We start from the raw sequence: 22888 nt of genomic DNA, 5'->3' as shown, positions 1-22888 counted from the left end.
TCAAAAAAGTAAAGAAATAGACCGATGGTGCCAGTCTGCCAGAGGAAATTTTCATTACCCTTAGCACCGACTCATGCCAGGGAAAAATATTACGCATTACTCACCGGAGAGTTCGGATACGGGGAATCGAACCCCGAGCTACCGCGAATGTATTTTGCATAGAACCTGATGAAAGGCGGTAATGTTAGCCGTTACACCATATCCGACAGAATACGGCTGCGTATGTTACATAGCTGACATAAATTGTGCCAAGAGATGACGAATCGACAATCTGTTGCCGTCTTGATCGACAGGTCACCGATTTGGTGACTGTTGAACCCAAGATAGTTAGTCTCCCCTTTGCATTATCCTGGACACTTCTACAGCACCACGGTTTGAGATCTACTAATGAAATCATTGACAGACATGCTGCGCTGGTGAAGACGATCAAGCAAACAGGGGGTGAATCCGCAACAGAAATTACGCCGATCCACGCTCAGATCATAGCCAGAATTGGCCGCCGGCTGATCCAGGCACGCATTACAGCATAATTTTTCGTCCCTTCTTCTTTCACTACCACGACGACCGAAACCAACATGACTGCTCTACCGAGTATACACGAAATGTTTCCTGGTAGATCCTGGCCGTATTTTCATGCTGCATGGGGCTGATGTTAGCAGATTTTCTCCTCCAGCAACGACCACCGCCTGCGCCACCACTACCATCGACAGACCTCTGCTCAACCGTCTTCATCTTGCACACCAACTCCGAGTCTCAGCCGACGCATGAGTACACGACAGACGACGCTCTAGCGGACCAGATGCGCAAGCATATCTGCAAGATCTGCCATAAGCGCTTCAACCGCCCCAGTAGCCTCCGAATACACCAGAATACCCACACAGGGGATACCCGTAAGCCACAGCCACCGTTATCCAACCGGCGCTTACGTGTGTTGTAGCCTTTCGTTGTCCATATCCTGGCTGCGGGCGGTCGTTCAATGTGAACTCGAACATGCAGAGGCATTACCGAAACCATTCCATGACGGGCGGCCCGGCGAGCGTTTATCCGAAAGAGAGCCGCTCGTCATCGACGTCGTCATTCTCAACACCTCAGTATCGACCGACGGAGTCCTCGTCGATGTCGGCATCACCGTCCTATGACCCGCCCTACCGGCCCGCCACCCGCCATCTATTCCCCGCGGCCTTGCCCAAACGCGCCTCTGTGACTACTACGCCGTTATCACCAGAGCCGATTCCACGCCGTGCGCCCGCCATCATCTCGCCATCAACTTCTTCGTCGCATACTCCCTCTTTGTCGCCACCGCCTATCTCCCCCCTATCTTCGCAGCGTGCTAAAATCAATCGCGGCGCCTATGTGTGGTGCCCGTCGTCGTCTGATTCAGAGGAGGAAGAAGAGGGCGCGAGGGAACCTAGTTTTAAGCTGCATGCTGCGAGCTTCAACGATGTGCCGAGGGTGTGTACTGAGTGGCGCGACACTGAGTACGGGCTGGATGCATACCGACATAGGGAGGACCCCGACCGGGAGATGAAGAGACGGCGCGTCGAGTACGATGAAGAAGAACATAGATGGCCGTGTTGGGATCGTGTATCGGATATCCGCACGAAATAGCCACAGGCAACAGCCGGTGACGAGCAGGGTTCGTCGCTATTTCAATGTACCATATTCTCTTCCCTTCTTGAGCTCATCAGCTATCGCATTACTTTGTACTATACCACGTCTTCACCACACCGGCCTTTTGTCAGTTATCTTAGCGATAATCAACTGTGCTTCGGACATGGCTTTTCATGCTGAGGGCTTGAATTCTGATGACTATTTAATCGGGTATAGTGCACCGGCTAACGTTGTCGACTCCCATTCAATCTCTGTATGACTGTCTAGTACTTTTATTTCTCTTCCTAAAAGTACAAATGATAGTACTGGGAACTCTTGATATCCGCAAGATCACTCGAAGAGGGTTAAGGCTGCGCCCAACTTCTGTGAGGATTGACTAGGCGCCGATGCCTCAATGTCTACTATGCGAACCTTGGAGCCGATGAGTTCACTTGGCGGCAATCCATTAGACTTACTTCGAGCACGGTATAACGGCGTCTTTCTGCGTGGCGGTTATGTCCCTTTTGAGGATATAATTCCAAGGCTACCCCATTTTACAACGGTGCATTCTCAGCTTACTTTTCTGTTGGCTTACAAAGAAAAGCCGAGATTTTAAGATAGACTCGAGAACCTTGCCAGTACTTCATATTGCTCGGTTAGTATTGGATATGGTATAAATACTAATACTGCTGCCTCTCGTTTGTCGATGGTGCTCTCCTTGCGATTGCTCAGAGTTCAATTCCAAATATCCCAGATACGAAAATTGAAAGAATTATTAATATGCTTTTTACTGCGTTTTTGTTCGTTCACGGGTGTGAGGTGTTAACGACCGGCGTCTGATGAACCGTCTCCAAGTCACCGAAGGCATCAAGAAGGTCTGGGTCTGTACGTCCTCAGAGGACACCGGTAGCTGGGAATCCGATCAATCCATTTGTCACATCATACATCATGGGCGGTGGCCCGTCTGATGGTTAATAGGTGGCGATCTGAGGATGAAAGGTTCACACAAATGACATACCCAATTCCTTCTCCCACAGATGAAATCCCGGGCCGCCAGCTGCGACACGACGCTACAGAAGGAGGCAGTAGCGTTTGCTCGCGGGGAGATTTTAGGGAGTTGATATCTTAATGAACCATGAATCCTTCGGAACGGCAGCAGGTTTACTTCTATCGTGAAGCATTTCAGGTGGATTGCATCGGCGTGCGAGGAAAGTATATACCTGACTGCTGTTACTTGGTTGTTACTTGCTACCTTCATATACTCCCTGCCGGCTCTCACCCCCACGTATTAGTACCATCACCAGCCTGCCTTCTCAGCCATAAGTTCATCACGTCTTCTGGAGCGCTCAGCGGCGCCGTGATACGTAACCTTACAACAACGTGCAAAATGTGGGTGAGAACCGCGTGACGTGACAGGAGACGCGTCAGCAGGAAGAAGATGACGTCGCGGAGTCAGTAGTAGTCTACTCGACTACAAAGCACCACCCTACTGTCAGCACGAAAAATTTGAAATATACGACACCGTAAACTATCTGAAAAGTTACATGAAGAGACTGAAGCTCTGAAACGGCTTTATCGGACTAGGGTGCGTCGTTGATCCATCCTTTCTACGCATCACTAGATCTTTAAGGCTTTAACTAGGCTGAACATCGACCTCAGGACCATGGGTTGGCCGCACCAAAGAAGAAGGGCATGGCTGAAGACTCGGGCATTTTCAATCAAGTAAAATCCACAAAACGCCCCACCTACATCAATTTTCCCAATATCCAAAATCTCTGCCACGAATGTCTCAAGTTCTTTCATTACAACAACAGGTCACAATTCTCCGTTGCCACAAGTGTAAGTACATATCCTTGGAGAACAACTTCCATTCTGATCCTCAAACTCCTCCCAGGCACCTCACAAAGTCGACGCTTCTCGATTCTGGGCAGTCGTCATCGGAATTGATGAATACAAAGAAATCTCAATACTAGAATGTGGTGTAGCAGATGCCCAATCATTTCAGCAATACTTGATTGCTGACCTAGGCGTACCCGAGGGACGTATTCAACTTCTTCTCGGATCCAAGGAGCACGATTCTCCTACCGATCCAATGTGTCCTTCCCGCACTTGTATCATTGACGCACTTCTCAGTCTCATCGACAATCACGAGATCGAGAAAGGCGATAATATTATATTTTACTATGCTGGTCACGGCTCTTCCTATAAATGCTCGGACTACCGGGATGACGAGATGCCAGACGCAAAAATCAGTCCCGGAAATATAGGATACATCGAGGCTCTTTGTCCCATCGATCGCGACACCCATGATGCGAATGGTGAAGCTGTACCCGACATTAGCGACCGGGAACTGAACACTATCCTGAAGCTAATTTCCCGAGCAAAGGGTCCACCACATCACCGTCATTCTCGATTGTTGTTATTCTGGTGGTGTTGGCCGGGATGTTCCTCCACCGGAGGCCCGTACGTGCCGCGGAACGAGATGGGCTACTATTCGAGATATGCTCCACGTCGGAGAGGAGAATCTGAGGAGATTTGGTTGCCTGTCCATTTTGTCGCAGGATTGGGAGATGGATTGCGACTCCCACGTTGTTTTGGCTGCGTGCAAGCCATACCAGTTTGCGAGAGAGAGGTGGGTGGATGGAGTGCAGGTGGGGGTTTTCACGCATTAGCTCTTGCGCGTTCTACGGTCTGGCTACTGCAATGCAGAGACGACATATGAAGACATTCTTGGTGGCTTTGAAGAGTCGGTTTATCAGACTCCAGTCATTGCTGGAAAACATCGAGATGCTCGTCTTTGGTATCAGAGTAAAGCCCATGGTGAAATGAATACCACAGACTTCCACTCCAATGACCCAGATCATCAGACGCCGGTTATTGCTGTGACAGGGCGAGATGTTCGTCCCTCTGATCGACGACCAATTTACCAACGCTCGATGAGACGATCAATCCTCTATTTTGTTCTCTCAAACGTTATATTTTTTGCTTGCCTTCTGCTCGCTTATCTACTTTACTATACGTGAACCCCCCGGATGGACGTTGTAATGATGTTATTTCTTGGATCGATGTTCCCAGTTTTTGGCTAGTAGCTGTTACCGTAGGAGAATTATAATCACAGCCCTAAACCACGCGTAAATGACGATGATACTTCGACTAAAATACGAAAACTGAAAGTAAGGTACTTTCATGTTACTTCCATGTCTGGTGCGGTTTGAATTCTTTCGGGATTCACCACTTCGTAAAGGAGATGGCCGCCATCAATAGAAGTAGGTGTTTTGATTTTGTCAGACGAGCGATATACTCGTTGATGAAAATACGAACCCAGATCGACAATATTATATCTCATCCTCTGCAACTCTTCATTATCATTCCATACAGTTGACAGCATGGGAGTTGACCCAGAAACAAATACGACCTTAGACCTATTTCGGTGAAGACTCGCATGGACGCACGGCGGCTGGTGCGGATGGAACGCGGTGCATACGCGTTCTTTGTTGTTTATCTTCTCAGTCCATATCACAAGCAGCGAGAACACGCACTTACGATACTACAGGTATTCTATACTTGTCTTTATCATTGAGCCGATGCATTGGCATGTCGATTTTGTAGGCCACCTTAGCGGGAATCCATGGTAATTGGAACGGCCGCTTCCACATTGCTCGGAGTTCGAGTCTCCTTCAAAATGATAAGTCAGAAATAACCTGGTCAACAGTGACTCATTGTCAGCTTACCGTCTCCTTCGAATACGGTCGCATGAGAAGAACGGGTAATTGTAATTCTGCAAGACTGAAATGCATGTACTGACTTTGACTTTAGTTGGAATACATGGAATGATAATTATCTTCGTATATGGTATAGCTGCTAGCAAAGGCATACGGTTACTGGAGGTTCGAATCCCCATATGCGAATCCACGGTGACTTCGACCATTTTGGTTTCCCAAAAATGTACATTGTACACTAGGAATCTAAGATTTCACGAAACTGCATGCTATGACATGGCTTGAAGAAAAAGTATAATGTCGCCTTTTGTTTGTCTTGAATATGGTAGCAAGCGGAGCAGGATAGCCGGGGTAGTTTCAGTCATGATAAATGATAAATAGATGATATTGTGATTCTACTTAACATCCACTTGGAACGCTCGTATCGTTCACATAATTCGCTGCGTTCACCCCCAAACCGCGACTGGCAAAAGCATTCCATAGGGCACACTTATTAACACCATCGTACCTGTTCTGATCAGCCTGTATCCATACATCTCGGGCGTTCGGCACTGTCAGTATCCATCAACCAGTCACCCTGGGATGGTTATTATTGATAATCACGTGTAGGATTACACGGCTGCAGAGAAAGCGCGTCGATGAAGAGATGAAGCCAGAAAATGTTACCTTCCGGGCCTGAGGGATCGTCCATCGCTGTTGACGAGATCCCGTGTGCTTGGACTAGTGCCGCGTAGACGTTATGGAGCATGTTTTCGCGTACTTCTCCGACATCTGGGTACTGGGTATTGAACGAAGGATTACACTGAAAGGCAAGCAGGGAGCGTACCATGAACTTCATGCAGGCTCTGGATTGAGGAGTACCGGAAGGATTGACGGTGGTGTTGGTAGAGTAAGGGCATGTTCGAACCCCGGCGAGATTGTTGAACACCCATGTTGCTAGAGCGTAGTCCGGGACGGTAGCGTCCTTATGCTCGATCCATCTGGGATTTGGGGTTTGTTGGCTTGGGAGATATAGAGAGGAGGAAGATGCGTATTCTGCCATAGCGTCTGACCAGCCTGCAGAGAATTAGTTCTTTAAAATATAATGGAGAAGAGAGGATGGGGTTACTTTCGCCAATTCCGCTGGCTTCTGTTATTTGTAGGCATCGTCTGGTCCCGCCCTCGGTGAGGTGGTTATTCCGTGCGTAAATCCATGTACAATGATATCGTTCTGGAGGGCCCCATCGTGCTGAGGGGCTGTCAGAGTCCATATGTACATCCTGCACGTCCCAGATTGACCACTACATAATTGTATGTCAATATCAATATATGTCGAGACATAACATACTCGGGCGGCATAGCGAAATCCGCACTATTCATTCCGCTAGAAACCTACACACTCATTAATACACGGTCACCCGAGTCAGCTCCTCCCTTGCCAAAGGTGTTAGACTGGAAATTGTAGGACATTTCTGTCCAGCCGTACTTGTAGGCGTAGTCGTGGACTTTGTAGATGATGTAGAATGCTGTTGGTGGGACCGAGAGTGGTGTCGTAGGGATAGTAAAAGGCGTCGCTGGAGGATTCGGAGGTCGTTGCTGATTGGGAAAATTTGTAGGCTCTGACATTGTTGCCAATAGGGGGAGAATCAGAGGGTGAAGAATGGTGCATGGTGGCGGACGTACGCAGTTTGGTTGTCCTGGACTCAGCTTGAAGGGGTGAGATGAGGTCTTCGAGGTCTACGAGCATTTTTTTGCCTTCAGTGATGGCGTCTTTGGTTATTGGGACGACAATGAACCGATGATGTCGCTTTTCGGGTGAGGGAGGAAGATGCTGGTCTTACCGTTGCTGGTGCCAAGAAGTTGGGTACTGAGAGAATCTCGCCTGGGTTAGCATCAACAAATGTGTCATACCACGCATTGGTGTCGTTGTTTTGGACTTGAATGACGTGAGTGAGGGCTACAGATCCGTCGGACTGGGTTAGGTATTTGAGAAATGTTACGCGTTGTGTGTCTCGCATAGAGTACCCTTGACTTTGCCAATAAGAGAGTTATCCAGGAAGATTTTGGGTGTGGCGGGTGCAACATTTGCTACATGGGAGATTAGATGGGGGTGGAACAAGAATGACGCGAACAAGCTTACCTGTATCGACAAACAATGAGTCAAATGCGATTACTTTGCCAACCCTAAATGTGTTGTTGGCTACTGCGTTTGCAAATGGAACGCCATCCCAATAGAGATCGAGGTTAGATACGATCGAATTGGGAAATATCAAACAGGAATTCGCGATATTGTTCAGCATATGAATAGTTCATGTTCTGAACTACGCTACTCCTGACCCACGCATTGCTGAAAACGCGATACTGAGTGTGCTGCGATTGCATGATACTATGAAATACAGGGCGGCAGGTAACGTTATTAATATGTGCTAATCCAACATTGATCGCGAATCACCCCTCGTCGGCGTTGAGCGCGGTCCGGTCTGTCTGATACCACGTGAACTCTAGGGCAGGTTGCGTCATACTTGTCTCTATTCAGCTGTTATCCCACAACTATCACTAACATTCACACGTTGTCACTCTTGGACCTAGCGAGACGGTCTCAATGTCGATCGCCTACGTCTTCAATAACAACCCTATATGCAACGCTGCCTCGTTTCTTGTGAGCCGTCGCTAGGTAAAGCTCGAATGATGGTAGAACGCAAAATTGATGCTACTTCTGGGATGCCGGGACCATGGTGATGTTGCGTGATCAGGCGAGTCTTGTAGCTTCCAGGAACATGTGAAATCACTTATTCTGGATATTGTGAATCCCTCGCATACAGGCAGTACTTTTATCCGATCTTTTTATGTCGGCTGCACCTCGCAAACCCAGCAATTGTCGGCATCAGTACCATCACTGCTCGCATCGATGATGAGCCTGCAGCTGTCGCGGTGTTCAGCATACTGACCTGCTGTAAAATCAAGCCAACACTTCAACTGCCTGAGTAATCTCTACAGATACACCAAAGTACTCATACAAGGGACACCCGTAAGCCAGTATCACTATTAGCTGATGGCCGCTTACATTTGCTGTAGCCTTCCATTGTCCATATCCTGAGTGCGGACGATCATTCAATGTAAACTCGAATATGCAGAGACGTTACCGTGACCATTCAATTTCAGCCAGGCCGGCAAGCATTTATCCGAAGAGAGCCGCTCATCGTCGTTGTCAGTGCCTCAGCGTCAGCCAATGTACTGCTCGTCGACGCCGTTACCACCATCCTTTCACCTGTCTTCACCGTCACACTGATTGTCATCTATTTCCTGTCACTCGCCTAAAACGCGTATCTGTGTCCACTATGCCATTATCTCCAACGGAAATCCTAGATCGTACCTCACCATCACCGTTTTTCTCGTATACTTCCTCTTTGTTCCCACCACCTATCTCCCCTCTAATCTCGCAGCGTACTAAAATCAACCGTGGCACCTATGTCTCGCGCCCGTCGCCTTCTAATTCTGAAGAAGAGGACGAAGGTGCGAGGGAACCTAGTTTTAAGCTGCATGCTGCGAAACTTCGCGATGTGCCGAGGATGTGTAGTGATCGGTGAGACACTGAGTACGGGTTGGATGCATATCGACGTAGGGAGGATCCCGGCCGAGGGTCGAAGAGGCGGCGCATCGAGTACGATGAAGAAAATAGACGGCCATGCTGGGATCGTGTATCAGATATCCGCACGAAATAAGTAATTTGCTTCATCGAACAAGACTCCGAAGACCATTCTGAACAAGATAATGAGTCATAGAAACAGAATGGGCGACATACCATTGCCAACGGTCCCGAATACGGCATTGTTGGTGGAAAACGGTGAGAGAAGCAATAGATAGTGCAGTATTGCACAACAGGGATGATAAGGCAACGGCAGGAAGACAGAAAGAAAAGGCAACGTGAACAGGAGAGGGGGCGGTGGTAAGAAGGAAAGGACGGGTGTGGGAGTCCTGATTGGGACTTCTGATTCCACGTGTGGTATGGTATCCGGTACGATGGACGCGGGCGTCAGAAACGCCCCAGGGCCACGAACAAACCCAAGCTGGTGACTTGTGACGACTCCGGCTTGATTTGTGCGTGCTTCTTTCTTATTATGTGTATCATACACGAATAGGGCGTCAAGATTTCAATGGACATCAACTGGCATATGCAGGTAGATGAAAAATCGACATGCGTCTGTGGGCACCCTTACGTCTCCAGACTTTTGACTGGGCTTTACCGCTCTAGCCTTTTCAACTAGCCCCTGACTGTCAAGCTGTATGCAAACGGCTGTAATCATAACTCGGCGGTGATGTTGAATCTGGCTTCTTTTCATGCCACTCGGGGTTCATTTTAGTGCATAATGTTTCAACAGCTACTTTCTTTTGCAACAGCGCGTCGTGAGAGAAGCATGTGATGCCTAAGACTTGGAGCTCTGGAGCCTCTAGGTTTCGGGATTCGATAGAGCGGGCATTCCGATGTGGTGTAAACGCTGACAAGGTTGCAGTCTCATCTTTAACCAAGCGTACTGCTGCAGCTCAAGGTGCGATTGACAGTAACCGAATTTGCGCATTACTTAATAGATACTTCTTGTTTCTTTGATTACTTTTTAGGAATGAGGATTGAATTCTCAGGAGTGAGAAACAAAAGGGTATGACGAGTCGGCGAGGTCCACAGTAGTTTACTATTGTTTGTTTACCTGAGCTTGTACTAGGGGGGTCGGCCAATTCATACTGTTTTACTGTTTTGCACACTACGCTGCAGCCTGCGGTTCTTGAGTGATACCTGGAATCGCGGTTGAACGTTGAGACTCCATGCTTGCAAAGACGGTCTCGAACCCACACCTTGCATGTCATGTTTCATTCTGTGAACTGCATGGCAGACAAGCACCGAATGCTTATGCCCAACTCCACAGCCATTGTTGTTTTCGACATAGCTTCTGTGTATCTTTTTCTAGAAACGTACTTATGTATGTCAGAATCTGCCATTCCGGTACAAACTTTGCAGATGATGAACAATGCAAAACAGGGTCCTGTTAGTGCTTGTCAATGCTGCAAGACACATAGGTTATATCATTTGAGCACTCACCTCCAAAGAATGGGTTGAGGTCCGAGGACAAACTCAAACTGTGCAAGGGGTGTTCCAGGCGATGATATTACTGTATAATTACGACCAAGTGTTCAGTAACGCGTAACGGTGACCCGTGAACTGAACACTTTTGGGAAACTGTAACGGGTAACAGGGTCTCCAATTTGCCTGTGCAGGTCAAATATAGAAAATTTTCGGCGCGGCGCGGCCCACGTCTGCCTAAATATAGCAGTTGGACCCTGTATGAACACTTTGCCCACTGAACACTAGGTGTAACGCGTAACACCCCATGAACACTTGGTCGTAATTATACAGTAATCCTGCGAATCATTTAAATATCAAGGGACACGGGGGATACCCGATTGAATGGATAGAAGCAGTGAAAGTGTCGAGCATCTGGTTCAGTCATTTATTCATTACCCGATTGACCCAGCCAATAGGATTCGTCGGCTTCTTCCGATTAATTCCAACCAACGCAGTGACCTCGCCAAATCGTTCACCACCGCCACCACCTCGCGTTTACTGAACTGGCTCAATCTACCTCTCATCGCGCCAATGACCTGGATTTCAACTTGGTGACATAATGTCTTGATTTCTCTATGCCTATGGTAATACCGCGATGAGAGCAGTGAATTTTTGGATATGAATGAGGAGCAGCCTAACTAGGTTCAGGGACTCGAACGTGCGTATTATGTATCCCGCTGATAGATATCTGAGGTGATGACTGCTACAGATCCCATACGCTGCCTGCCCCGGGTTACTAACTGGATGTCCACGTATGCTCCTTTCGCAGCATCGCGTCTACCCCCACCTGTTTCCATGTCGTCACTCTACCTACTGACCTCAGTATCCATGCAACGGTCATACGAAGGACAAAGCTTCTGACAGCGACATGGGAAAAATCGTGATGGCGCGCACACAAAGTTAATTTAGACTTCAGAAGCACAACACGTCGGCCAGTAGTTAGTGGCTACTAGCGCGCGCCAACGATAGGCGTAAGCATTACGCTGTCGGTAGTTGACATATCAAACCGTCATGGTAAGTACAGTGCATTGATATATCACGACTGTGTATACGATACGCATTTTGGTATATTGATTCGTTAGGCACCCTTGGCTTGGACGAGCACGGCGTAGACGTTATGGAGCATGTTTTCCCATATTCGCCGATATCTGGATACTAGGTATTGAGGAAAGGATAACACCGAAGGATAAGCGACGGGCGTACCATGGACCTCATGCAGAATCTGGATAGAGGAATACCGGAGAGGGTTGACGGAGGTGCCAGTGGAGTAAGGACGTGTTCGGATGGTAGCGGGGCTGTGATAGACTCGCTAGCCAGTCGACGTTCACAAGCTTACACCTCTTAATGCAAATTCCTTATACGGTTGTTTGGTTATTTGGTGTAGCTTGACATGTTTTGACGTAGGGAGGTGAGCTTGTGAACGGACTGGGAAATACCCCAACGTTTTAGAGGGTCACGGTTTTTGTGACGCGGGACTTAGGAAAAATTTCATGCCTTCTCCGTTGTATCTCGTCCCCAGTGACCACCACATACCTTCTGCTATTAAATTACATCGACAGTGCTTAGTATACCTTGTCTTCTCATGTTATAATACTCTGGGGTGCAATAAATCGATCGTTACTGGGACTTCGAATCTGGCATACAGAGCCCCCGCCGCTAGCTCAAGGGAACAATGACATCATAGCTCTCTTAGTAGAGCAGTGCTTTCAAGGAACTGGGATAAGAAATTGGCAGTAGAGTGATTGCATCTTTATAAATAAAGTGAAATCTACTTGCTTGAAGTCAGGCCTAAAGGGAGGAGAAGGAGAAATGGCAGAAATGGCGGTGAGTAAGTAAATTTTTTCTAAGTCCCAAGTCACAAAAAGCGTGACCCTCTAAAACGTTGGGGTATTGCCCAGCCGCTTTCGCCCAAATGTGATAACGCAGCCACGTGGGCGAAACGCCGGCTGGTGAACGAGCCTAGGGCTGTGAAGTCCTTATGTTCGGTCCATCCGGGGTTTACATTTTATAAGCTATAGGGTATATCGAGAGGAAAACGCCTACTAGCATCTGGCCATTCTCTAGACAAAGTTCGGAGGTTTCGTAGGCAATGACATTGTTACGGGTAATCGGAGTCCGAAAGACAGCGTATGGGGAGAGATATACGCGGTTTGGTTGTTCCGTAAGGGGATGAAGCGAGATCTTCTGGATATACAAGTATCCCTTCACCTTAGTGACGGCATCTTGACGACGGTGAACTGATGATGTCGCGTGAATTTCGGCTGAGGAAGAAAAATGACGGCCTTCAAAGTTCGTAACTGAGAGAATCTCACCTGAGTGAGTATCAACAAATGCTTCATACCATGCATTAGTCTCGTTGTTCCGGACTTGAACAACGTGTGTGAGAGCGACGGATCCGTCGGGGTGAGCTAGATACTCGAGAGATGTTACGCCGTTGTGGGTCCCGAGGAGAGTTTCTTCAACTTTGCTAATGAGGGAGTTGTCGAGAGCGATACTGGGTGTGGAGATCATATCGGAGTAAAAGATGACACGAAAATGCTTACAGGCATCGACAAACAAGGAGCCAAATGCGACTGCTTTTCCATTCTTGAACGCGGCATTGACTACTGCCTTCGCAAACGGAACTTCGCCATCCCAACAGAGATAAAGGTTAGATGTGACCAAAGTAGGAAAGAAAAGACGGAAATATGTGATATTGCCTGGCATATGAATAGCTCATGTTATTCACCGAATGATCGGTAACAAACGGAAGGTGTCGACATCGTGTTCAGATGCAATATATGAGACAGCTGCTGACTCAAGCGACTCGGCCTTGAGAATCCGTAAGCACTAGCGAAGTCGGCTATAGCGGAAGGCGATGCATTGCAAGAACAAAAAAGCAAGACAGACTTCATGTAATACAGCTCTGCAAGAGAAAGAGAGACAGATACGGGACATAAGCACCACAACTAAACAGACAGAGAGCATCGTCAAAATACCGCCGATTTGGATTGACAAGACATGGATTGGGCAATGGAAGGGGAAGAGGAAGAGAACATGCGGGAAAGAAACGCAGGCATCAGGTGAGCACACCATTTCACAGAACAGTGCTCCTGTACAGCAGTGCTCAAGCCTTAGCTTAACGCAGGTGTTGGGAAACCACACACAACCAAGCCTACCATCTGCATAGCAAACAGCGTGCTGTACTAGCGGTGCTCGAGCCTATAAACACCGCAGGTATCAGGAAACGGCGAATTATCAAGCCCGCCATTTGGATGTCAAAAAGTGTACCTGTAGCAGTGCCTGGCCTACGATAGCAACACAATGCAAGCGTCTGGCAACCGTGAGGAGCCAGGGACACCATCTCGACACTGTACCGGCCAGAGCTCAGGAACTATAGTGGTGTCACCAATGTCTGCATTGGAATAAAAGGTCTAGGCACGCGGTCCGGAACTTGACCCTAAATATAAACATGCATCACGAGTAGAAGCCTCTTTCAAGATTATCACGAAGTTCATTGAGGGAATTCCTGAATCTTTACGTTCAGAACTCCTTTATGCCAGACTGGATTCGATATCGTGTATTCCAGGGGTAGCAACGTAAAAGGCCTGGCCCGAAGCCTGAAGCCGAGGCAAGTCGGGCCCTAAGGTACAACTGAGGTGGGCTACTGGTGGGCCTGTCGGCGGCTCAGGCTTGAACTTCAGTACTTAATCGAAAGTCTGAGCCTCAGGCCTCAGGTTGAAGCCCGGGCTTTCGGTACCATAAGGTAATGGGCGCTTAGGCTATGTAGGGGACGTATCACTTGGGATTAATTTTGGAAGTGTAGCTAAGTACCAAAATTGATGGGACCGAAGTTGCTGAACTCACTCTGCTTCTCACCATCATCGTGATGCATCAATGCACTCATCGCAACTGTCGTAAGACCTCACAGATACACCCATCATAAGACTTAGGCCAATACGACGAGATATGATTTAGGGCTTGGAAGGCATTAAGCAAGCTGCAGACTTTGGATCGCGGTGACAGAATTTGGTATGCCGTAGTTTTTTTTCACTGTATCTATTTCTTATATTTTCATGTGCCGTCTTATAGCATTAGATATAATATACCCATTATTCTGATAAGACACCCTGTGAAGCCAATTCTAGCTTGCATTTCTCATCCCCTCGCTTTTCGTGGAGCTCATTTTAGCTGCAACCACATATTGTCTATGAGCCCAGGCCCGAACTGAGCCCAAGCCTCCACAGCCAAGCCGAGCCAGGTCCTGACAATCACTATCCAGGGGAGATTCAAAGCCTTATATAGACAAGTAAATCAGATGCTCTCAAACTCTGTATCCTCAGAGTGTACCGTCGTTTTGTTGGGTTACGTATTAAATTGCCCTAACCTTTACATTTGCCCTGATGTCTAATGGAAAAGCTCTCAGCATTCCGTTGTTCAATACTGTATCTTTCGACACACACATGCATTTCTTCGGAGCCAGTCAGTCAATCACACTAGTCCGTAATCACATCACAGTCATACGCTCTTGAGAAAACGCGATGTAGGCATGGACGCCAAGCCACGGATGATACTACATGCTACATATCACACAGATCTAGACATACACTGCCTTATGTGATCCCAGCCCCCGCGCTCATCCGCTGTGCGGGCGTTCACGTTTGGAATGAACGTAGGTCGATTAAGGTCTCCTTGAGGTATCTGCAAGCATCGCAAGATGGAGGACATTCAAAATGGAACGGACGGAGGAAATAGAGAATTGGCGCTATAACCCCGTTAGAACAATGAAAGGTCACGGTACGTACCATAAGGATTGAATAGCTTGGCGGACCATAAGACAACAAAAGTCTGCAAAGGGATAGTATCGATTCCGGCGGTTCCTCGAATAAATTGGACTTCGATAAAAGGACGTTTGAACCGATTGTAGTACATATGATTGTACGTCGGGTTCCATTCACAGGCCATGGAAAGACGGTCACATCTATGGGAGTATTATTTTCGCGACTCTTGCTTGTGATTGAATGTTTCTACATGCCTTGTGGCAATTCCAACATGAGCCTGGTAGTGTCGTTGGTGCCTAACCAGGTGTCCGTGTAGTGTAATTTGCCATGCGAAGGGCCGCTTCTAGCGTTGGAAGAAATAAACGTTTACCTCACCTCGACAAGATTAACGGCATTGCAATGCACGGTCAAGTCTCCCTTTCACATAATTCATTGCTCCGGCGAGCTATGAAGGTAGATAGGTAGGTGGTATTACGCGCAGAGTCCACCTAGGGATCAGACTCATCGGAAACGATTTAGAATCAGAACACACGTGACAGGAGTAGGCCGCAAAAAACGCCTTCGGCCGGCAGCCCGTTCTCCGTTGTCTCCGCAGTATCAACACTCGGGGATCCCCGATTCTTTCCGAAGAATGAGGAAACGACAGAGGGTTATAGAAAGCCGTAACTGGTCGTGAGTAGTGCCAAACTGTCTGGACAGGGGCTATACTCCGGGTTGGCTTAGCTAATTTGCGGTGATTGGCGAGCATGCGGCACGCTACGGCTGGCATGCCGGGTGGCTGAAAGTGATTGCCGCTGTGGCTGAAAAACTCTGTCTTTCCGACTTCTCCCTATTGGTCGACGAACTGTTGATGGTGTTCGCAGATGCCTTTCCTTTTCTTTCCTTTCACTGCCATCCTTTAGCATGATTCTTTTTCTTTTTAGGTTCAGTTCCAGAACGCGATTTGACTTTGTGTCCTGTATCACTCAAGTACGTTGTTTCCTGCTAATCAGTCTGTTGTTGTAGTGATATTTGCGCAGGCACACAACGATCAAGAACCTGATATGATGGGTGGTGCTGGAACGTGCTGGAACCATATATTCTCAAGGTCAGTCCAGCTTTACGCGTAGCTTGTCGGTTCATAATTAATTTCGTCATATGCGTAGTCGGAACAATTTACTACTCAGATTGACCACCATAATATCATCGGGGAGTTTATCCCAGAGGATCATGTTTCGATGGGCTTCTCTCTGTTATGCTTCCAGGATACCCTCGGGCTATGGACTCACGTATGATCCAGGCTACGGTGGATCTGCCGGACGAATTCTCCTTCAATGAAGATTATAACTCTGGCTACCATTTGGGTATTGGTAGGTGTTGATTCTCCCTAGAATGCGCCATAGTTTGATTTTACGTGCTCTACAGGTTGGGAACAATCGACAGTTCACAATGGCACTCGAAGTAGCTCAGAAACTGCATTCAACCTTGGACCGAAATACCTGAGTAGGCTGAACTTGCACGTCCTCATCCACAGCTATGTGACCCGAATCCTTGAATCCAACTGCACTACTAAAGGTGTGAAGACCTTCGATACCATGGAATTTACCCAAGATGCTGGAGGTAAGCAACGACTCTATACTATTCTAACCGAAATCTGACATCCTTCACAAGAAACGATATATACCCTTTCGCCTGCCAAAGAAATCCTTCTCTCTGTTGGATCTATTGGGGCACCGCATATCCTTCTCTACTCAGGTATCGGCGACGCCGACGAACTCAGTCCCGTTGGCATCACTCCTGTACATCTCCCTGATGTGGGGAAGAACCTCACTGATCACCCGAGGTATGCTTTAGCTTGGACCGTCAATAGCACAGACACCATTGAGAACATTTACTTGAGAAACGAGACGTTCCAGAGGAGGCACTCGCCAAATGGGAGGCAAACTGTACAGGATATATCGTGAGTACTTCAGGGAATCAGTTAGGTTTCCTGAGGGTACCTGAAGGTCTGCTGGACGATGAGCCATGTTCAGATGATGAGACGGCACACTTTGAGCTGATTTTCTCGGCGAGTAACTATTCTCTCAGCTTTCACTGCATTCCATTACTGAAGGCGAGTATAGAATGGTATCCCTCAAGAGCCCATCCTACCCACTGGCAACTACTTCACGATACTAGTGATAGTAGTCTGCCCTCTAGCGTGTATGTCTCAACTCCTTCCTCTTTTCCTCTCATCTCACAAAGGACATATCAGGCAGAGACATCACCATTAACAGCACGAACCCTCTCGACTCTCCGCTCATCAACCCCAACCTCCTCGGGCACCCCCAGGACTTGACTATAATGCAAACCACCATAAACACATCTGAGAGATCCGTCACTGCCCCTGCATGGGATGGATACATCCTCAAGTTTGTGTTGAACACTACCGAAGCCGCCATTCGCGAAGGAGCCGACACGCTCTGGCACCCTGTTGGTACAGCAAGCATGTCTCCTCAATGCAGGCTGGGGTGTCGTCGATCCTGACCTGCAATGATAGGTCGTTACTGATGATCTACTTAGATAAGACTGGCATTTTAGCATGCAGGAAGCATGGAGTAGAGTTACCTTTGAGTGCGTATGGGTTAGGCAAGATATTCAGAGTGGTGTTGATGTCTGAGTGGGTTGCAGGTGCTGAGGGTTGCTACGGTGCTGGCTACACGCTGCATGTGTACTTTTAGCTACCTTTCATCCATCTACATGTATGATATTTTTGAATTCATGAAATTGATTGAGGATTTGAACTTGCCATGATTGCAACAGCCTCCCACTTGATTTGTATGGTACAATGTATGTCGTAGGGAATATTTTCATTTTCAAGACTTAATGCACATGCAGGGATGGACAGAAATTCGAATGGAGAGTAGGAGCATAGCATATCACAGCTCGGATTAGATGTTAGATTGTGCAAAATGCGAGCTGGCAGCGCAGCTGCCGAGCAAGCTTTTTGCACCACCACATTTCCAGTTTAATTTAAATCAAGCTGTATTATATATTTCAGCCTGAACAAGCACGTTCACACAGATTTACAAAAAGGATACAACTTGCCGCGGCCGTTGAGTCTTCGTACAAAAGGAAAGAATTGGGGACCCGGCAACTGCCGCTACTGGTCTTTACAAATGCAGGTGGTGCGAAGCACAGGCAGATCAGTGTGAAATCACGAAGGGTGGATCCTTCACGCTATCAGGCAAATAATCGGTCTGTCAATGATTTCTTCTCCCTTTCTTTTTTTCACCATAGAGTAGGCGGTCGCAGTTAACTGTAGTGTACTAGATTTAAAAGAGCAGTAATCAAGGCAGGATCGAGGCCGGGATGCTGAGCGGTCGGCCGTTGTTAGAGCGGTGGTGGCATGTCCCTTCCAATTTTGGAACCAATCAGCCCTACCGTCGCCGAAAGTTTCATGATCTGTACCACTTCTTAACCCTTACACCTTCTGACTTTAATGTATCCTTCGACACTCTTTGCTTCCACGCTGATTCTGGGATCCGTAGACCCTGCTTATCAGAATGATTCTATTCAGGTGAAAAGGTATGGATGGTTCCGAATGTATAAACTGCGTATTTTTTCTCCTGACACGCCGCCCGATCGATGCGAGCAGGTGACAGAATTGGACTCATCGAAGATGGATGGAAGATGGTATCACTCGACACCTCATTCAGAAGGTCCCCGTCATTCTGCAGCAAGGAAGCTACTTCAATTTCTGCCTGAATCGCGCTCGATCAATATTTATTATTTCTTGGTCGCCTGGAAATGTTTCACGGGGAGTACTGCTTGGCTAATCGGAGTCCTAAATGCAGACGCAACTAGCGAACATAAACAAGATTCAAACATCATCAAGTGATGATAATGAAGGTCTATCTGGGCACTGGGCGCCGCAAAGACACATGGACATCATCAGGAGTTGTCTGAATTGTCCAATCTTGTGAACCGTTTTCTTTCCTCCTCTTCTAAGTAAGTCTCAGTGTACACGAACAGACTCCTATCAGTCAAAATGCATGGATGGTTCATGCATAAACTCCGCATTTTTTCTCCTGACTTCGCGCCTGATCACATTGCGAAGATGGAACATAGTCTGAGACGTGGTTCCGATGGTAAAGTGTTATATCGCACAGATCGAGTGTGCAAATACTCATAACTTATACACCAAAGAACTTGCAGCATGAGTATTTGGGTGAGATTGCAACGGGACAGCACTGGAATCAAGAAATCTGTCCCAGCCCATAATATGCCGTGTGTGAATTCGAATCTGCGCATCTGAGACGCGGTCCCGATGGTAAAGTGTTATGTTGCACGGATCGAGTGTGCAGATACTCATAACTCATAAAATAGAGAACTCGCAACATGAGTTGACTGCTACAGAACCCCCACCTCTTACTTCCTCTTCTACAGTGGTATTCGTGCTTTCTTGAACTTTTCGGCAGTGATGAACACACAAGATCAGTCACTCGACTTTGATATAGATCAAAAGCGGTGAGCCCAATAGAGTTGTCGCTCAATTACCTCCTAACCTTCATCATCAGTTGCGTAGCGTGTCTAAGTAACGGCCAAGGTCAACACTCTAAGCGGCATACTGAACTCGGTCGGTCTCTTTAGCTTGTTGTTATTGGTCGACTGTACTGATAATGTCCAACACTGGTACTTAGAAAAGATGAGCGATAAAATAGAGTCGCAAAAGAGGCGTGTCATGCGGATAGTCAAGAAGATGGGAATGACCGGGAATTCCCACGATGATGTGGCCCTCTTCAACAATGTTTGCCGCAAGGGAGGTCGCAAGGACGCAAAATTTCTTACCGAACACGGTAATTTGAAGAAGCAATATTTTAGACTTTTGTCCCGCTTGGCTGGTCCTCATCCAAATGTCACTGATCGTCCGCTATCTGCCGGTGTAAGTGGGTGTTCTTAGTGATTGTCCCGGCAATTGACGCTGATAAGGTGTATTTAGCCATCATACCATGTCAACGCCTCTCGATCCTGGGCTGTTGTCATCAGAATTGATGGATACGAAACCATCTCAGCCCTAAAGGGTGGCGTGAAAGATGCACAATCATTTTATACGTACCTGATTGACGTCCTCGCTGTACCCAGGGAGCGCATTCAGCTTCTTCTTGGATCCACGAAACAAGCTTCCCCTGATGATTCAACGTACACTCTATCGCCACCTTCTCCTTCCTCCAACCCTGACAATGCAATGGTCACTGATAATTCGCTATCCCCTGGCCTTCCGATTTACCCTTCCCGTGCTCATATTATCAACACGCTTCTCAGTCTTATCAACAATCCCCACATCGAAAAAGACGATAACATCATCATTTACTACGCTGGTCACGGCTCTTCCTATGAATGTTCGGAGTACAAAAATGTCGATAACCCAGAATACGAAGAAGAAATCAGTTTCGCAAGCACTGGGCACATTGAGGCGCTCTGTCCCATCGATCGTGACACCTGTGATGCGAACGGTAACCCTGTGCCTGACATCAGCGACCGAGAATTCAACACGATCCTAACGCTAATCTCCCGAGCGAAGGGTCACCATATCACCGTCATTCTCAACTGCTGTCACTCTGCTGGTGTCAGCCGAGATGTTCCTCCATCGGGAGCACGCACTTGTCGTGGAACGGAGCGGGCATCGCTTCGAGATATGCTCCATGCCGGGGAGAAGAATCTCGAGGATTTTCCTGGTTGTCCCTCCATTTTATCTAAAGATTGGTATCCAGATGAAGGCTCCCACATTCTTTTGGCAGCCTGTGAGGTATACCAGTATGCAAAGGAGAGGTGGGTGGATGGAGTACAGGTGGGAATTTTCACACACTCGCTTCTGCGCCTTCTCCGGTCCGGCTACTGCAATGCGGAGACGACATATCTCGGTCTTACTGATGGCTTCGATAAGTCATATCATCAGACACCGGTCATTGCTGGAACACATCGAGATGAACATCTATGGTATCAGGGTACAATCCATAATGAAAGAGATATCAGAGGTTGCTCGTCGTATTTTCGTCGTCTCTTTTCGTTTTTCTATACTATTCTCTTTTCTTGTCTGTCATTTTCAAGTTGATGTAAGTATCACGCCATATAGACTAGATATTACTTTCTCTATTCCTGCTCATATACGAAATGCCCACTTAGTTAATCGACATTAGCAGCCTGTAGCGAGACGCCAAGAGATACGAGCGAGGGCTTATCATTGGATAAGATCGCTACAGTTACCACTAACCACATGCTCTTATTGAATACTTACCATCCCTGAGCTGAATCAGCACCATATGATGCCAGTATGATGAATTTACTAGTCGGACAAACCACGCGATAATGCATCTTCTTCCTTTGTTCCTCGATTTGAGTGCCAACCATGAACGACCTTCTTCCCCAAAACATCCCAGCTTCAACGGAAACAGCCTTCCAAGCAGCAACATCAAAGGGAACTAACGTAAGGGGACCCAGCCATTGTTATACCATTGGATGCTCGGTATAGGATTTGGTCTATGCAAGTCTGGTTGCTGATTACTCTCCGAAGTTTCCCCTTTGAGTGTGCACATGCATTTTTGTGAGTCATCTCGCTGACCATTGACAGTGTTATTTCCGGTCTGTGCAGTTTACTGGACCCCGGTTTGTTCCCACTCAATGCTCCAGCTCTCCACAATCGTGTCGACATAGATTTCTCAATGTCTTGTTCCACTGCAGGTAAGTTGTTGTAAACAATTTGATGTCCCTGCTCTTAATTATTGGCATTGTGGTAGCCTGTATCCCGAACTTGTATTTTTGCTAGCTAACTTTTTAGGCCTTTTTTCTGCTCGTTAGCACCTCTCCTGCGTTGCCCATGCTGCGTCTACTCGCTAGACGCATTCTCGATGCAGGACGCCTCTTTACTGGAACCTCAACTAGTCCAGCCTTTTCGGCTGCTTCAACGCTCTCACCTAAGTGCCCTACGCTTTTTTTTAACTCGGCGGTGCCCGTTTGAATTCCGAACACAAGCGTAACCTTACAGCACTTACACCAGCCACTATTTCCAGTTTCTATGGAATCCGGGGCCACCTCTACTTACGCAATGCTCTCAGTGGGGCGTTGTACTGCGTTTCTCGCTACCCACTCAAACCTCCCAAATACTGCACCATCCAAGGTCCAGTATTTCACCGCACCTTCGCGGCACCACCACCGTTTGCATTTGAGCTATTGAAATACATCAGGTGAAGAGATCATAGAGGAATTGGCCTGACGTCGCTGACATCGTGAGGGGGAGGCTCATGGTGAGTTTTCTCATATTTCTTCTGCACCTGCTCATACTTCGAGTGACCTAGATACTTGTTTTTTCCTCCTCGCTATCCGTCACCTTTACCTTCACTTCAAGGACCCTCTCATACCCTGTATGCCTCGTCTGAGGCTCGTACTTCCTCCCCAACACCGACAACCTGTTATGCCGCTGCCCTGATCTATTATGGCTCAGTGGCAAGCACCCTTCCACCCCACAAACCGACCTCTTCGTCACTGCGGACCTCTCGTTTCCCTTGTACACTGTCTAAGGCTTGTATCTCCTCCTTGCCTCCGCATGCCAAGAAATCCATGCTTGATCATCAGGAGGTCCTCTCGACATCACCAGGCCTTCTTCGTGTCCCTTGTAACACATTACTGAATTTCCGCTAGGTACCCGCACTTATGTCACCTCGTAGTATGTTTCTTACTACCGATATTTCGAGTGATACCTGTGATAA

The 22888-nt window shown here is 47.6% G+C and overlaps 6 protein-coding genes and 1 non-coding gene across 7 annotated transcripts; 4 read left to right on the top strand and 3 right to left on the bottom strand.

Moving 5' to 3' along the window:
* Positions 1 to 111: 111 nt before the first annotated feature.
* On the bottom strand, positions 112 to 206 carry EV420DRAFT_t94. The gene has a single exon. It is a non-coding gene; the product is annotated as a tRNA-Glu (tRNA).
* A 142-nt stretch (positions 207 to 348) lies between these two features.
* EV420DRAFT_1523962 (uncharacterized protein) lies at positions 349 to 1873 on the top strand. Its single transcript, XM_060472320.1, has 2 exons — positions 349 to 890; positions 938 to 1873. The coding sequence occupies exons 1-2, from the start codon at positions 641 to 643 to the stop codon at positions 1606 to 1608; spliced, it is 921 nt and encodes a 306-aa protein (XP_060333908.1). The 5' UTR covers positions 349 to 640; the 3' UTR covers positions 1609 to 1873.
* A 1153-nt stretch (positions 1874 to 3026) lies between these two features.
* On the top strand, positions 3027 to 4744 carry EV420DRAFT_1304397 (uncharacterized protein). Its single transcript, XM_060468456.1, has 3 exons — positions 3027 to 3173; positions 3230 to 3429; positions 3485 to 4744. The coding sequence occupies exons 2-3, from the start codon at positions 3283 to 3285 to the stop codon at positions 4310 to 4312; spliced, it is 975 nt and encodes a 324-aa protein (XP_060333907.1). The 5' UTR covers positions 3027 to 3173; positions 3230 to 3282; the 3' UTR covers positions 4313 to 4744.
* A 953-nt stretch (positions 4745 to 5697) lies between these two features.
* Positions 5698 to 7690, bottom strand: EV420DRAFT_1761569 (Fungalysin metallopeptidase-domain-containing protein). The gene is made up of 8 exons (XM_060480665.1): positions 7429 to 7690; positions 7314 to 7376; positions 7130 to 7245; positions 6972 to 7095; positions 6699 to 6907; positions 6418 to 6589; positions 5913 to 6365; positions 5698 to 5860 (listed from the first exon to the last, which is right to left on the bottom strand). Exons 1-8 carry the CDS (start codon positions 7586 to 7588, stop codon positions 5709 to 5711), a joined length of 1449 nt encoding a protein of 482 aa, XP_060333906.1. The 5' UTR covers positions 7589 to 7690; the 3' UTR covers positions 5698 to 5708.
* Positions 7691 to 8195: 505 nt separating this feature from the next.
* On the top strand, positions 8196 to 9157 carry EV420DRAFT_1180890 (uncharacterized protein). The gene is made up of 2 exons (XM_060466227.1): positions 8196 to 8316; positions 8364 to 9157. The coding sequence occupies exon 2, from the start codon at positions 8417 to 8419 to the stop codon at positions 8873 to 8875; it is 459 nt and encodes a 152-aa protein (XP_060333905.1). The 5' UTR covers positions 8196 to 8316; positions 8364 to 8416; the 3' UTR covers positions 8876 to 9157.
* Positions 9158 to 12690: 3533 nt separating this feature from the next.
* EV420DRAFT_1220663 (uncharacterized protein) lies at positions 12691 to 12909 on the bottom strand (the record flags this gene model as incomplete). The annotated part of the gene is made up of 1 exon (XM_060466453.1): positions 12691 to 12909. A coding segment is annotated over one exon (219 nt), but the record flags the coding sequence as incomplete, so codon positions are not given.
* A 2582-nt stretch (positions 12910 to 15491) lies between these two features.
* Positions 15492 to 21308, top strand: EV420DRAFT_1745755 (GMC oxidoreductase-domain-containing protein; the record flags this gene model as incomplete). Its single annotated transcript, XM_060480147.1, has 21 exons — positions 15492 to 15625; positions 15684 to 15836; positions 16088 to 16133; positions 16184 to 16251; positions 16368 to 16513; positions 16569 to 16763; positions 16815 to 16986; positions 17014 to 17103; positions 17402 to 17619; positions 17706 to 17853; positions 17946 to 17972; positions 18184 to 18310; positions 18703 to 18710; positions 19035 to 19133; positions 19341 to 19412; positions 19542 to 19652; positions 19703 to 19761; positions 19826 to 20067; positions 20125 to 21130; positions 21234 to 21238; positions 21264 to 21308. The coding sequence occupies 21 exons, from the start codon at positions 15492 to 15494 to the stop codon at positions 21306 to 21308; spliced, it is 3171 nt and encodes a 1056-aa protein (XP_060333903.1).
* Positions 21309 to 22888: the final 1580 nt, after the last annotated feature.

Source organism: Desarmillaria tabescens, assembly GCF_030435595.1.
Source record: "Desarmillaria tabescens strain CCBAS 213 chromosome Unknown EV420scaffold_9, whole genome shotgun sequence".
NCBI lineage: Eukaryota > Fungi > Basidiomycota > Agaricomycetes > Agaricales > Physalacriaceae > Desarmillaria > Desarmillaria tabescens.
The sequence above is the reverse complement of the archived record's forward strand: the minus strand, read 5'-3'. Positions and strand labels throughout refer to the sequence as shown.

Bases quoted from the DNA above. Each gene is read 5' to 3' on its own strand.
- EV420DRAFT_1523962 (XM_060472320.1), top strand. From the start codon at position 641: ATGGGGCTGATGTTAGCAGATTTTCTCCTCCAGCAACGACCACCGCCT. The intron at 891-937 runs GTAAGCCACAGC...CGTGTGTTGTAG, and splicing joins TACCCACACAGGGGATACCC to CCTTTCGTTGTCCATATCCT.
- EV420DRAFT_1304397 (XM_060468456.1), top strand. From the start codon at position 3,283: ATGGCTGAAGACTCGGGCATTTTCAATCAAGTAAAATCCACAAAACGC. The intron at 3,430-3,484 runs GTAAGTACATAT...AACTCCTCCCAG, and splicing joins AATTCTCCGTTGCCACAAGT to GCACCTCACAAAGTCGACGC.
- EV420DRAFT_1761569 (XM_060480665.1), bottom strand. From the start codon at position 7,588: ATGCTGAACAATATCGCGAATTCCTGTTTGATATTTCCCAATTCGATC. The intron at 6,590-6,698 runs GTATTAATGAGT...ACAATTATGTAG, and splicing joins GAGCTGACTCGGGTGACCGT to TGGTCAATCTGGGACGTGCA. The intron at 6,366-6,417 runs GTAACCCCATCC...AATTCTCTGCAG, and splicing joins AGCCAGCGGAATTGGCGAAA to GCTGGTCAGACGCTATGGCA.
- EV420DRAFT_1180890 (XM_060466227.1), top strand. From the start codon at position 8,417: ATGCAGAGACGTTACCGTGACCATTCAATTTCAGCCAGGCCGGCAAGC.